The 15,438-nt window shown below is 42.1% G+C and overlaps 1 protein-coding gene across 2 annotated transcripts in view; it reads right to left on the reverse strand.

Annotated features, from left to right (window-relative positions):
• Mob1b (MOB kinase activator 1B) overlaps positions 1–13,981 on the reverse strand; it is an 86,825-nt gene extending 72,844 nt beyond the window's left edge. Inside the window, exon 1 of one of the 2 annotated variants that reach the window (XM_004871742.4) lies at positions 6,424–6,656. In XM_004871742.4, coding sequence (XP_004871799.1) covers positions 6,424–6,437 — 14 coding nt within the window. In that variant the 5' untranslated portion in view covers positions 6,438–6,656. Of the gene's footprint in view, positions 1–6,423; positions 6,657–13,874 lie in introns of those variants that run through there. The other variant, XM_087184582.1, reaches the window with a different exon arrangement.
• Between the last annotated feature and the right edge of the window lie 1,457 nt (positions 13,982–15,438).

The raw sequence follows: 15,438 nt of genomic DNA on the forward strand, positions 1-15,438 counted from the left end.
CACAAACACACACACGCGCGCGCGCGCACACACACGCACACACACACAAAACCTGAAAAAGTTCTCGGTGGTGCATATCTGAGGCTGAGGCAGTATTACTGGAGCCCAGGACTTTGGGCCAGCTTGGGAAACAAAGCCAGAGCCAGCAGGATGGAAGAGAGACTCTCAGGGTGCCACCGGACAAGGCTGACCAGAGACTAAGACTAAGTCCAGGGTTGAAAGACCTTGACTGATGAGGGCCCTTCCGAGTCCTTAACAATAGGACATAGACACAGGCAACAACAGACCTTAGGTAACACTGCGCTTGGCACTGGCGCCCTGTGGACTGCACCGCTTTTCCTATTTTTAAGTGACCCACACTCACTCTGCACACCATGTTTCTTTTCTTTTTGTGCCTTTAATAAATGTGAAGTCTCAATACCTGTAAAAAAAAAGGCAACACTGTGCAATCTGTTTGCTGTTCACTGATTCAAAAGTACCATTTCTAGGGCCGGGGATTTAGCCCAGTGGTTTCGCTGCCTGCTGCGCAAGTGCAAGGACCCAGGTTCAATCCCCGGTACCAAAAAAAAAAAAAAAAACCCACAATATCTGGCAGGATGTAAGGAATGACACTAAGCATATGTGAACAAATTATAACCACATTTATTTTTTTAATTTAAAAAAAAAATTTTTTTCTAGACAGGGCCTCACTATGTAGTTCAGGCTAGCCTTGAACTCACTGTGTAGCCCAGGCTTGCCTTGAACTCCTGCCTATCCTCCTGCCTCACCCTCCCAAGTGCTGGGATTACAGCCATGCACCACCACAGCCAGCTATAACCACATTTAAACAGAGCTATTTCAATAGTCAAATTTAATGTGCCAAGGTTCTGGCAAACAAATGGACTCTCTAAAGAGTAAGTGGGTCATGCTGCTGCTCATCTGTTTGAAACATGAACCAAAAAACAAGGTACCAGAAAAACTACCTTAAAATACTTTCCTCCTACTATTTCTACTTAACTACTCTTCATGCACACTGAGTTATACGCTTACACTAAATTATACCATTACCTATTTCTACAAAGAATACATTTTAAAATTTTCTTTTAATATCCAATACTACAACTATTGAACTATTCTCATCAAATTCAATTTGAGAACAACAAAAGGATTTAGGCCTGGTGTGGTGGTGCACACCTGTATTCCCAGCACTCAGGAAGCTGAGGCCGGACGATTGCTGCAAGTCTGAGGCTAGCCTATGCTATCTATTGAGTTCAAAGCCAGCCTGGACCACACAACAAGGCCCAGTCTCAAAAAAAAAAAAAAGGATTTAGGCAGGAAGATAGAATAAGAAGGGCAATAAAAGAATCTCAAAAAAATATAATAAGGGAAAAAGAAGGCTAGAATGAACACCATGATGTTTGGCTTAAAATTGGTGGATGGTATGAATTCACTTAACATATGCAGTTGATAGATTTAAAACCTGGATGTAAATGTGTGTGGGTATCTATTTTCTACCAGTATTGCCATGTTTTAGGTGCAGAACATCTCCCAAAGGCCTCATATGCTCATCGGCAAGGCTTGGAAAAGGTGACTGAATGAATCATGGGGGCACGGCTGACTTGAAAAGGCAGCACTGTGGAGTGACCTGGAAGGGTAATGTCCCTCAAGGCTCCTCCCTTCTCTCTCAGTTTGCTGGTTGCCAAGATGTGAACAGCTTTCCTCTTCCCAGGCTCCTCTGCCATTCGGTTCTGCCTTGAAGCCAGCAGAACAGAACTCTATGAGCCCAAATAAACCTCTAGGCCTTTAAATTGTAGATGTTGGGCATTTTGCTCCAAGGATCAGGAAAGCGACTAGGAAAAGTATCCAATGAGATGGTCTAGGGATAACACATCTATAATGATGAGCACACAGATCATCAAGATTTTCATGGGGTTTTTTTTGTTTGTTTAGGTACTAAGGATTGAACCAAAGGCCTTCTCACTGAGCTACATCCCCAGCCTTTTTTTTTTTTTTGAGACTAGGTCTCACTCGGATGCTAAGCTGCCCAGGCTGGGATCGAACTTCCAATCCTCCTGCCTCAGCCTCCCAGAGTGCTAGGATTACAGGTGTGCACCATATAACTCAGCTTAAGAGTTTGGCTTCTAAATACCATTCTCCACTGAATGGAACCAAGGACCTAGGAGAAATGACCACCCCCTGGGCTGAGGCAGAAAGTTTAAGATCAATCTGGAACATCTTGTGACAGGAAAAAGATGTACCCAGAAAAAGATGGGGAAAAAAATCAAGATAACTTACAAGTCGTCCTATGGCCAAACCGCCCTGAACATGTGCAATCTTGTCTGATCTTAGAAGCTAAGCAGGGTCAGGCCTGGTTAGTATTTGGATGGGAGAACACACAAACCAGTATGAACAAGGGTTCCTACCAGCCAAAACAGGGGCAATCTGAGAACCAAAATAAATACTAGTTACAGATTCTAGTTCTCTGAGTAACACAGAAACCCAAGTGTCCATACTGTCTTAATCAGTCTGGACTGCTATGCCACAACACCTCCAGCAGGCTAATAGAAAACTGAAACTTGTTGTTCACAGTGACAGAGAGAGCAGACCAAGACCAAAGCATCAGCAGATTTGGTGCCTAGTGAGATAGTGCCTTCTTAGATCCTCATGTAGCAAATAGGAAAGGGTCTAGCAACCACCCTCAAAATAAAACAGCTGGGGAATGTAGCTCAGGGGTCAATCCCCAGGACTGCCAAAAAGCAAACAAACAAAAGTCTACTGAATAACACCTTTTAAGAATATATAGGTCTGGAAAAAAAATATATAGATAGATAGACAGATCTGGGCCGGGATTAAGCTCCGTGGCACCACACCTGCCTTGCACATGCAAGGTCCTGAGTTTGATCCCCAGTATCGCAAAAAAAAAAAAGAAAGAAAGAAAGAAAGAAACACAAGATCTAGATGTCTAGGGTTCAAATAAGCATTTACTGGCTACATGACTTTGAGCACATTATGTAACTTCTTTGCCAATTTCCCTACCTGTAATATGGGATTCCTACTGGTTATTGAACTGAGTTAATTATTTAAAGCACTTAGTGTCTGGCATTAAGCAGTCAGCAAGGTATTATCTTATTACTTATTAACTTATTTTACAGATGAAGATGCTAAAGCACTAAAATTAATTAAATCATCTGCTTGAAAACAAAGATGTTGGTTAGGGGAGGAAAGGGTACAGAGGGAGGGAGACAGACATGAACATGGCTGGAATCCTGGGTCCAGTTTCCCAAGTTGCCACTGCTATGAAAGACAGGTGAAGGTACTTCAAACAGTGCTCAGTAAGTATTTCCTTCCTTTCCAAAGACCTGGTTTATATTCACTCACATCCCTAACCTACTTTTTCTAAAAGATTCCATTTAAAAGTGAACTGTATTCAGGGTTGGGGATTTAGCTCAGTGGTTCCAGCGCTTGCCTTGCAAGCGCAAGGTCCGGAGTTCGATCCCCGGTACCAAAAACAAAAAAGTGAACTGTATTTATTGTACCTCTAATCCATCCAAGTAGCCTTACACTAGGAAATTACATTAGAAAACCAAGTAACCTTACATTCATAAAGTGTTCTTTTCCAAGACAACTATTTTTGTAGATCCCATCAGTCAGAAGAGAACTTAAAAGTAACAGAAACAAGAACACTCAATATACCTTTTGGTTACTGAGAAGTCACTTTTATCCTAAATTTATCTGCATAAATTTTCTATACATAAAATACCAGGAGAGGAAAACCACCAAGTCAAGACTTAAATTCCAATTGCAGCCAAGCCAATAATCAGGTTAGCAGTAGACTAGCAACATGAAGTTGGTGGTTTTCTCTTCAGAAAAAAGGTAAATAGGCTGTTATTGCTAGCTCCAAACTAGCTCCAAAATTCTACAGCTTCTTGCACAAACTTGAAAAGGGACAATTCACGATTTCATGTCTCAACGTTTCCTCTGCCTGAACTCTCCTAGTTCCCCTGGCTCTTTTAGAGAACTCTTATTCACCTTTCACTAAATATCACCCATTTCTCCGATTAAAAAAACCTTCCTACAACTTAAAACTGCTCTCTAGAATTGTAACACATCATTATAGATGCTTTTGACACACTGTCTACCCTCTCTGGAGTCCCCACATCTTGCACAGCACCTGACACACAGCAGGTGTTGAGGATATGTTTAGAGACTTGAGTCCACAAAGTTGAGTGAGGTTCCTATGGAGTTTACCCACCATCTGTGAGTCTCACTGACAATATAGAGGCCAGTGTCCAACACAACCCAAGCTTCATCTCAGCCATTTACACATATGCAATGTAAATTTATCCTGAGCCTCTATACAAAAGCTACACAAAGATGTCAGATGATCTGGGCACCCGTGAGGATCATCCAAAGCTATGACTCCCCACTGAAAAATCTCCTTGCTCAACTGTTCCAGAGCAATTATGATCTTCCACACTGCAAAATTTACTGATCTTTAGTAAAGCTCTACTAAAGAAGGGATTTTTGTCTGTCTTGTCATAAACGATACCCGGTGTCTGCGTTAGTGCCTGGTACAGTGAAAGCTTTTTTAATCAATAATTATTTCCTTCTGTCTTCTGAGTCATGACTCATCACCTTACCACCCTATCTCTCCAAACCTTGTTTCCTCTGCTCTTACCAACTTAAGAGTAGCCCTCCCCATAAATTTCCAAGAACTAGAAGAAAATATTTGTTCATAAATCTTAAACTTTCTTTCTCTGCTTTCTATTAGTTCAGAATAATACTTAGGAGAGCCGAGGATTTGGCTCAGTGGTTTCGCCGCCTGCTGCACAAGTGCAAGGACCCGAGCTCGATCTCTGGTACCAAAAAAATAAAAAAATAAAAAGAATAATACTCAGGAAACTATACCAACAAACAAACAAAAAAAAGATAAGATAACCAAAACTTTGTTCTTTCACTTTGATAATGATTATTTCTTTGTGGTCTTCACTTTGGATTTTAAACTACTCATGGACAAAGATCAAAACTGAAAGTGTTTAATTAATGTTTTTGGATTGTCATACATATGGACTTAATGTGTTGACAATGTATTAACTGTAACATGTGGCCTGGCTGAAAATTGTGCCTCAAATAGTGCAAACCCTCGAAGGTGCTATCTACACTAGTTACAGCAAGATGTTCTTAACTAGCTAATATCCTTCAGGAGCAGTGAACTAATCTGCCACATTTCTGAATCTGTTAACTACTGAGCCACATTAAAAAAAATAGGACAGTACTGTATTTGTATTCAGAAAAAAGCACCAAAACCTTCTCCATCTCCTAGCTTCAGCCAAATATGGCTCTTTCCTGCTTCAACCAACTTAGTTTGAGTTCCAAGAGACACAAGCCCATCAGTACAGTCTTGGATATCATCTACAATGCTATTTCAAAGACAGCTTTTAAATTCTTGAGAATAGAACATGAGCAATGTAAGATTACACTTAAGATGAGAAGTTTTAGGCTGAGATGCCCGGATATGCAGATGAGAATTAAAATGTGGAACAGACTTGAAAGTCATTCAGTACTCTCATCTAGGTCTATTTCAATGTGACAAACTAAGAGTCAACTTTTAGGATGAACCAAAGAAAGAACAGCTCAAATACATCAAGCAGGTCGACACAGCCAAGCCCCCCAACCCCGCCCTGCAAGCATACTGGAAACTCACAGAAAGTCTGCCTGGTAGTTTGCTTTCTGTGATAGCTCTGCTTTGCTTAAACACCCTAAAAAGAATTAATATTCTAGATATAAAAATATTCTAGATATGAAAATTAATATGATATAAATTAATATTCTAGATATGATGAAAATAAGGATGAATTAAATTCTGAGGCTTCAGTGACCGATGTAGTAGCTAAACATTACGGGAGGTGGGGAAGGACATCAGAACAGAAAATCTTCAAATGCTGCGTTCTCCACATGAGTAAAGGAGGGTATGCGGTGGGTCTCAACTTGCGAGTTTTTAGGAGCTTTCTAAACATGAGTGAGTCAGGAAGTTATTCTTCGGGATGGAGCCCTTTTGGGGAGGCCCCGAGGCTCATCTGCTGCCCTGCACCTTCGTGTGCCCGGTCTTCTGCCCTTCCCCGCCTGCCGCTGGCCCCAACCACCCGGGCCGCTCCCGGACCTCCGAGAGGTTGAAACCAACTCAGTATGCGCGTTAGGCGATGGCGAAAAGACGGCGCCCACGCCCCGAGAGGCCTACCGCCTGGGCTTCACAGTCAGCCCCATGGCGCTGTCTTTACAATATGAAACCCGTCCTCCGCAGTTTGCGAGGCGGCTTGCGGACCGCCAGTGCCCTCGTCCCTGGGCGGTCACCGGGCGGTCACCGGGCCCAGGCCGGGCGGCGGGGCACCAAGGCCTGGCATTTGCCGGACCGACAAACAAAGGCGGCGCGCCCTGGCTACTTACAACAAGAAGCTCATGTCGGCCACGGGCAGACTGCGCGGCGGGCAGGCGAGGCGGCGGCAGCCGGGAGGCAAAGCACGGGCGAGCCAACGGCGAGGAGCAGCGGAAGCAGCAGCGGCGCCCGGCCAGAAACGGCTGGCCTTGCGAGCTCGGACCACCAGCGCGAGGTATGGAGGGCCGGGCCAGGCGGGCTCTCAAGCCCCGCCCCCGCGAACTCTCGCGAGAGCTGAGGCCCCGCCCCAAGTCATGTCGGGGCGATCGGTGGAGCTCCGCGGGTCCGCTGCTCTAGGAGCGAAAGAGAGGGCTTCGGCTCCCGGGTGCCGGCTCAGAGGCAGAGCCCAGCAGAAGGTCCGGAGGCTATAGAGCCGCTTTCTCCGCTGGCGTTAAGCTGGAGGCGGTTCTCTGGTTGGAGCAGTGTGGCGTTGCTTTGTGGAGGACAAGACAGGAAAGGTGCGACCGATCAGGCTCTGTCCCGGCCGGAGGAGCCGAGCTGGAGGCGGCAGGAAAGCGGAGGGAGCGGGGGCGACACGGACCCCGCGCGACGAGGAACCCGCGCGACGAGGACGGAGCCACCGAAGCTTCTGGAAGCCGCTGACTGCTCTCCCGCGCGTGCGCAGACCTGCAGGCTTGTCGGGTCCGGGAAGGATCGCTTAGGAACGCGCTCCTGCGTGAGTCCCTGCGGCGGTGTCCGTGGGGACAAGAACTGTGAAAACGGAAATGGCCTCCTACACTTAACGACAGCCTCCAGATGCACGAGGAAGGTTTCAAAAACCAAACCAAACTACGCACAGGTCTTACCCAACTCGGGCTTGTCACTCCAAAGGGCAAATGCTGTCGAAGGAGATGCAAATAAGAAATATATTTTATTGCATTTATACACTGTTAGTTTGGTAAAATGATATAAAAATTTTAAGAAATACTGGACTCTTGTGCTACCTCAGAAACAGCAGAGGACATTGGAATACTTTGAAACTTAAAGGTTCAAAAGATACCAGGAAAGGAGGAGAGACGACTTAAAATAATGAAAATAATAGATTTATGGTGTAAAAGTCCTGTGCTCCAGATCTGGATATGGTCCTATTATTACAGTGTGCGATCCTTTAAGGGCTTCTAAAAGAAATTATCATTACCAGGTTAGGAAGAGTAAGTGTGTAATATGTCAGAGACTCCGTTTAGACCCATTGATGATGAAGATTCTGAGCCAGGCATGGTGGCACATGCCTGTAATCCCAGCACTTGCAGGCTGAAGCAGGATGATTATAAATTCAAGGCTATCCTGAACTACATAGTAATACCCTGTCTCAAAAAAATCAAAATAGATAAAATGAGTGTTTGGAATTATTACGTGATCCATAAGATACCTTCCTATTATAAAGTTACATCCTTCAAAAGACTGGTCCACAGTTCTCAGCTGCTCCATGATTAGGCAAAATTCACGTGCATCCCATCACACTGCATCAGGAAAAAGGAGACTGCGGACATCCCTGTTGAGTACTTCTTTGTGACACCACTGGGTAATAAAATTCACATATATTGATTCTAAAAATGTATCATGTTAATAGTACAGTGTCCTAGTAGGTTAGACTTTAAATCAGCAATGACTATCATAAAATTATTCAGTATATTGATAATATTGGGAATTTCAAAGAGGTTATATGCAAATAAAAATTTCAGTATTCTTGCAGTGCAAGGGATTGAACCCACTAAAATTTCAATTTTAAAAAGTTAATTCTTGCCTGGGTGTGGTGGTGCATGCCTGTGATCCCAGCACTTGGGAGGCTGAGGCAATAGGATTGCCATGCCTGAACTACACAGTGAGACCCTGTGTTAAAAATATATATATATATACACACACATTCTGATCAAAATCTCATAGTCCTTGTTTGAGAAACAATATTATTAAAATTTGTATTCTGTCCCTCAAGTTTTTAAAACCTTGAAATTTGACATGGACAGAATAGAATACATGTTCTCAAACGTTTTTTTTTTAGACAGCCTCTCTATGTACTCTAGGCTGACCTTGAATTCACTATATAGCCCAGGGTGGCCTCAAACTCAGCAGTCCTCCTGCCCCTGCCTCCCAAGTGCTGAGATTAAAGGTGTTCAACACCTTGCCCAACAAACATCTTTAAATATTCATTTAAGTTACTTTCTTGTCAAGTTTATTTACATAAAGATAAAAAAACATAAATGTCATACAAAGCTATGAAATAAGCACAATACTGTTTAATGCTGAAAGACAAGAGCCTTAGAGCAGATGAGGTTAAGAACAACCTCTCTGGAGCCAGGGATTTAGCTCAGTGTTTCCGGCACCTGCCTTGCAAGTGCAAGGTCCTGAGTTCAATCTCTGATACCAAAAAAACAAAAAAGAACACTCTCTCTAAGGAGATAATATCTTTACTGAGACTCAAAAGAAGCAGCCAGCCATGCAAAGAGGTAGGGGAAGAACATTTTCTGGTATAGAGAATAACAATGCAAATTCACTAAAACAGAGAGGGCCGGGGGTTTAGCTCAGTGGTTCTGCTCAGTGGTTCTGCCGCCTGCATCTCAAGTGCAAGGTCCTGAGTTTGATCCCCAGTACCAGAAAGAAAAAAAAAAGTCCATAAAACAAGAAGGAGCTTCATATGTCCATGAGGCCAGACACAGAAGGCAGACTGGGACTTCCAGACCTACACAAGTCATTTATATTTTATTTTAAGAGCAACTGAGAAGTCATCAGAGAGATCAGGTAATAAGATAAAATTAAGCAATCCAAATAACATTTTGTTGTTGTCATTCTGAGACAGGCTCTTGCTGTGTAGTTCAGGCTGGTCTTGAACTTACTATGCAGCCCAGGCTGGCCTTGAACTTGTGACAATCCTCCTGCCTCAGCTTCCCAAGTGCTGGGATCACAGACATGCACTACCTTGCCCAGCTAAGAAATTTTTAATCTTGACGTAAAACCAACAGCACCTGGAATTGATTGTCAGCATTAGAGGAGTCAAGCATGATGCCTATGTTTTTGGCTTTAGCAACTGAGGATGATGCTGCCATTGTTGTAATAGGGAAGATGTGAATCATGAATTGAGTAAACCAGAAGTTCTGTCTTGGACATGTGCACTTAGGGATGTCTTTTAGACATCAAAATAGTGATTAAAGGTAAAGTTTTGTCCACTTCATGAAGCCATAGAAAGACCTGAGCTAGACGCATAAATGCAAGAGTCAGCAAGTTCAAAGCCATCAGAAGAGCTTTTTGTTTTGTCTTGTTTTTGGTTTTTGACTCAAAGTCTTGCTATGTTGTTCAGGCTGGCCTTGAACTTACTGTGTAGCCCAGGATGGCCTTGAAGTTACAGAGATCCGCCTGCCTCAGCCTCCCTAGTGCTGGGATTACAGTCATGTGCCACCACATCCAGCTATGAGCTTTTAAAAAGGAATTTATATCCCAAATAAAAGTAGATGAGCAAAGTATAACCTTTAGACTTATGTGTTTCTTCTTTAGTTCTCTTCCCAGAGTAGGACCAGAATCTGATAAAGCCTGAAGACATAATTTACCAATTTATAGGAAAAACAGAGAACAAAAGAAGGCCAATGTGGTGGTACATGTCTGTAATCCTAGCCTCTTGGAAGGATAAAGCAGGAGGATCACAAGTTTGAGGTCAGACTGGGCAATATGGTAAGGTCCTATCTCAAAAAAATTTAAAAAGGGCCAGGGATTTAGCTCAGTGGTTCCTCCGCCTGCCTCATAAGCGCAAGGTCCTGAGTTCTATCCCCCGTAACAAACAATAAATAAAATTTAAAAAAAAAAAAGACTGGGGATGTAGCTCAATGCAAAGGCCCTGTACCTAAAGGAAGAAAAAAGGAAAGGAAAAAAAGTGTAAGAAACTGTTAGCTTTCCATTGCTCTGACAAAATACCTGAAAATTAATTTAAAAGAGGAAAGGTAGCTGGGCATGATAGGACACGCCTGTAATCCCAGCACTCAGGAGGTTTAACCAGGAGAATTGCTGCAAACTCAAGGTCAGCCTGGGATACATAGTGAGTTCAAGGCCAGCCTGCACTATTCAGCAAGACCCTGCCTTAACACCCACTCCTCACCCAGAAAAAAAAAGGTTTATTTTGGCTTGTGGTTTTGGAAGTCTCATTCCATGGTTACTTGGGCTGGTGGTGAACCAGGGCATCAAAAGTCTACAATAGAGCAAGATGCTCAACTCCTGACAGTCAGGAATCGAAAAAGACAAAAAAGTGCCAGGGTCCCAGCACTCTTCCCAAGGGTGTGCCCTCTCTGACCTAGCTTCCTCCCCCGGGGCCTCAACTCCTAGAACAGAGATGGCGAAACTTTTAGAGATGAACTGTAACCTTCTTGCAAGGTGCCAACACTGCAATTAAGCCTGAATACTCAGGTTTTAGTTTAGGAAAGACAACTCACACACTAACATCTTTTGTTTTAAAAGAAAAACAACATGTGTGCCATATGTTCACCAGCACCTCCAGATAACACTAAATTATCTATGAACCAAGCCAGGCCCACTATTAGAATCCTAGAGATTGAAAGAAACATAAGAGAACATTACCTAAGTGCTGTGTGTAGTCTCATTTGCACCCTGATCCAAATAAGCTCCTGAAAAACGACAGTAACCAATGTTTATGCTGTTTATGACATGCTCGAAATGAGAACACTGCATTTTTATTTGTGTGATTATGATGTTGTAGTTAGGCTTTTTAAAAGTCCTTCTTTTAAGGGCCAGGGATTTAGTTCTGGTTCCACCACCTGCCTCGAAAGCACAAGGTCCTGAGTTTGATCCCCAGTACCAAAAAAAGTCCTTCTTTTAGAAAGACATACTGAAATATTTACAGATGAAATAATATGCCTAGAATTTGCCTCAGAATAATACAAGAAGGAAAAAAGAAAGTATAGATGACATAAGATTGGCTGCAAATTGATCACTGTTGAAGCCAAGTAATGTACATGTAGGCAGCATGAGACAGTGCTGTGCACCTCTATTTGGTTTAATGTCCCATGACAAAAATGAAATCAAAAGGCCCTGATTTGAAAAAAACCTAGAGATTCTGTTAGTGATTGGGCATTTAAAAGCTTCTGGAAATGAAGATAATCTTTATGCCCTCACATTAGGCCAGCGTTTTTCTGCCTACATGCAAAAATACTCTTTTGCCTATAAAACTAAAAGTAGAGGCTATTAATGTCAGGGAAGAAATGCCAGTTCAAACCCTCGGACTGAACTAGCCTTAAAAGTTCTTGTGTAGCTGTTCTTTTCTGATTCAGAAACATGATCCAGCTGTGGCAGAGTAGATATATGAACAGCAAGTACTAGAAAAGGTGTAACTGGGCAATAAATCCTCAGGAACGTGATGAAATGCAGTGTGTTCTATAGGAATGTTAAATAGCATAATTTTAGATTAGTGCATTACTCCATCTAATTAGTTCATGTGTAAGATTGTTTTTCTAGCCACTAATGACTGAATATTTCTATGGGCCAATCACTGTAAGAGTTCATATATTTTGTTTTTACATCAGTTATTGCTTGTACTTCCCTATGAGGTTGATATTAAGTATTTTTCCAGTTTTATAGACAAGGAAAATAATGCTGCAAGATTATGTAATTGGCTCAAGATCACAGCTAGTAAATACAATCTGAATGAAAAAACTAATATTTCCCATCTTTCTCTCCATTCCAGAGGGACTGAATTCGAATGAACATATTCTAAGTAATGTTTGGTATGCCATACAATCCCACTTTATATAGCTAGCAATTTGACCTGACCCTAGGTTCATGGACTTTGGTGTATCTCTTTATTACCAAAACCCATAAAGCTTCAAAATAAAAAGGTTCTTATTTATAATAACTCTTTATTTAAAATGGAAGAAGGGGGCCGGGGATTTAGCTCAGTAGTTCTGCCGCTGCCTGCCTTGCAAGCGCAAGGTCCCAGGTTTGATCCCCACTACCAAAAAATAAATAAATAAAATAAAATGGAAGAAGGAATCTTTCATTGACCACAAATCTAACCCAATAGCTCCTCTTCAAGCTATTTACTGTTTGAAGATGGGATTCATGCAACAGAAAGGCTATATTGAGAAGAATAAGACTGATTTATCCACTCAACAAGCATTTGGTGAGGGTCTGCTATGGGCTTCTATGAGAAAAAATAAAAAACAGAAGGAGGGTGGTGGTGTGGGTGCCATAGTCCATGCCTCGTGAGTCCTACTGGTTACTGGGAGATAAAGCAAAATTTAAAGTTATATAAATGTCATATAGGGAACACCCATGTCGTATGTGTATATATATTCCAGGGACTCCAACTGTTTTGGTGGTCAGAGAATTGGATCATAGGTATTCAAAATCAAATTGTGTGTACTTACTCCTTGCATTTAAATTCTTGTTACATTTATAAACTGCATAACTTAGTAAAACTTTTGAGTCTGTACTCTTTGCCAATTCATTCTCAGTGTTAAAGAACCACAACATAGAAATTGATGTTTGTTTTCTAGAAGCCAGTCACTTCCAACTTTTTAGCAAGTGCTATATTCAGTATCATTCTGAGGATCTCAGTCCAGAAGATATACATTATGAAAGGCTTCTTGCATGGATTTGGTACTTGCTCAGTAAATACTGAGTTGTCTTTCTTGATCTGTCACTTTTGCATTGCCCATAATTAATTGATTGACTAAACATAAAACCTCATAGCTACTTCTTCAATAAACTGCATGCGGAGAAGCAAGTGGGAGGACACCTTTTGAACCTGTTCAAAGCTGTTTCTCCCAAGCCAAGGACACTGTCAAGGTCAGAAAGTCTAAAGTTAACTGTTCCAACTGTGTTTGGCTTGCTTCATACAGCACACGGGCTCAAGACTCAATCGCAAGCTGCTTGACTCCACTGTGCTCTCCCTAAGTGTGTTTGCCTCCAGTGTGTGTTGTGCACAGGACATGGTAACTAAGCAGCTTGAAAGTGTATTTGGAGACCAAACAAGTCTCTCCTGGCATCTCATGAAAACCTAGGAACTATGTGGGGGGGGGGGGGTGCTGCTGAGTTTGTCAGATAAGAGGCCTTTTAACCTTGCCTAAGTTTCCCAGAAAGCAGGCTACTTATGTGCTGTCAAAGATCAAGAGATGCTGTTTCAGGAAGCCTATGTTTTTATCCTAACCATCCCCCACAAGGTCCTTTAGCTTGAAGGACCATATATAGGCATAGAGAATATCTCAACTGGGTGCAACTTAAAAATATCCTAAGAATCGCCAGCTGTTCCTTTCATCCACAGAAATCCACAGTTGCTTTCTTTAAGTAGTGCCTGCTCCCCAGAGCTGCAGCCCTTTGGGCTGTGCCCTAGGCACTTCCCCCATTCCTGTTCCCTTCCTCAAAATAACAAAAAGCAAGATTGATAAATGATAGTTATGAATACTTTAGGGTTTGCATCACTGTAAATAATGTCATGAGGAAGTCAGACCTTTGTAGGAACCCTTACCTATCAGACTGCTGGCATTCAAGGATCCCAGGCAGTCCCTCCTCCTGGTCATTTGCTCTTTCTTGCCCATGGCCATTACACTCCTCCTTCATGGCATTTTTCATGTGTTTTCCATAGTTGTCATAGTCACAGCCATAGCAGCCTGATTGGGCCACAATGCACTTACAGCTGGAGACAGGAGATACTGCTTCTTACAACACAACACAGTTACCCAGTCCTGTCCGAACAAGAATCTGGTCCCAGAAAGTCAAACTATTGGTTTCACATCAGGAGAAATATTCTAGCCACCCCCAAGTATCACTATACTTGAAGTTTCTATGACAAAAAAGCAACCAGGAAACACTCGTGGGGCAAAAAACCAAGGTAATCAATCCTAAGTATTTCTAAATCCCTTATTTACAGGCTGTACTCTGTGTTTTCACATTAATCATTTCATATGAACTAAAAATAGATTTAGCAGTAGAAAACCTTAATGTGCAGGAATATCTTCTGCCCAAAATAGAGCTTTTTTGTGTTTTTTAAATTTGTACATTTTAGCAATCCCCCACCCACCCCACCCCAGGTACCTGGGATCGAACTCAGGACCTTGTGCTTTCCAGTCAAGCACTGTACCACTGAGCTACATCCCTGGCAATTTGTATATTTTAGATATACATAATGATAACATTCATCATAGGGAATTTGTACCTGTACATGATATATCTTGCTTCTTTATTTCCCCCATTACCCTCTCTTCCTTTCAACTCCTCTTCTGCTTTGTTTCCATTTGTTCCATTTTTTTTCTTGTCCCTTCCTTTCTTTTCCCCTCCCTCTTCCTTGTTCTTCTCATTTGAACATTTTCTTTCCATTTCCCAATATCTATTATACATTTTGGTCCTTATTTACACTTTTGGTTTCTTATGCCAGAGAAACAATGCAGTAATTAAACATGTGTCTGATTTATTTCACTTAAGACTATGGTCTCACAGTGCATTCATTTAACTAGAAATGTCTCAAGCTTATCTTTCTTTATGGCAAAGTATAAAATTTTATTAACATTTCACCGGGGATTTAGCTCAGTGGTTCTGCCGCCTGCCTCGAAAGCGCAAGTTCCCAAGTTCAATCCCTAGTACCAAAAAAATAAATAAATAAATTTCTTTTTTATCCATTGATCAGTTAATGGACATTTGGACTGTTTCCAAAATTTAGCTATTACAAACTGTGCTGCTATATACATGTGTGTGCATATATCGCTGTGGTATGATGCGTTTAATTCTTTGGGGAAGATACCAAGAAGAGGAATGGCTGGGTCGAATGGAACCTCTAGTTTCAGGGGCGTTTTTTTGTTTTTTGTTTTTTGTTTTTTGTTTTGGTACCAGGGATCAAACCTGGGACCTTGCACTTGCAAAGCAGGTGGCAGAACCACTGAGCTAAATCCCCAGCCCCTCTAGTTTTAGTTCTTGAGAAATCTCCACACTGATTTCCCCAGTGGTTGCACCAGTCTACACTCTCACCAAGAGTGGAGAAGGGTTTCTTTTCCCCCACAGCCTCGCCAGCATTTCTTACTGGTTAATTTCTTGATAAT

This window comes from Heterocephalus glaber, unplaced genomic scaffold (genome assembly GCF_053883595.1).
Source record: "Heterocephalus glaber isolate CG9 unplaced genomic scaffold, H.glaber_assembly_v1.0 deba00000281, whole genome shotgun sequence".
NCBI classification, from domain to species: Eukaryota; Metazoa; Chordata; class Mammalia; order Rodentia; family Bathyergidae; genus Heterocephalus; species Heterocephalus glaber.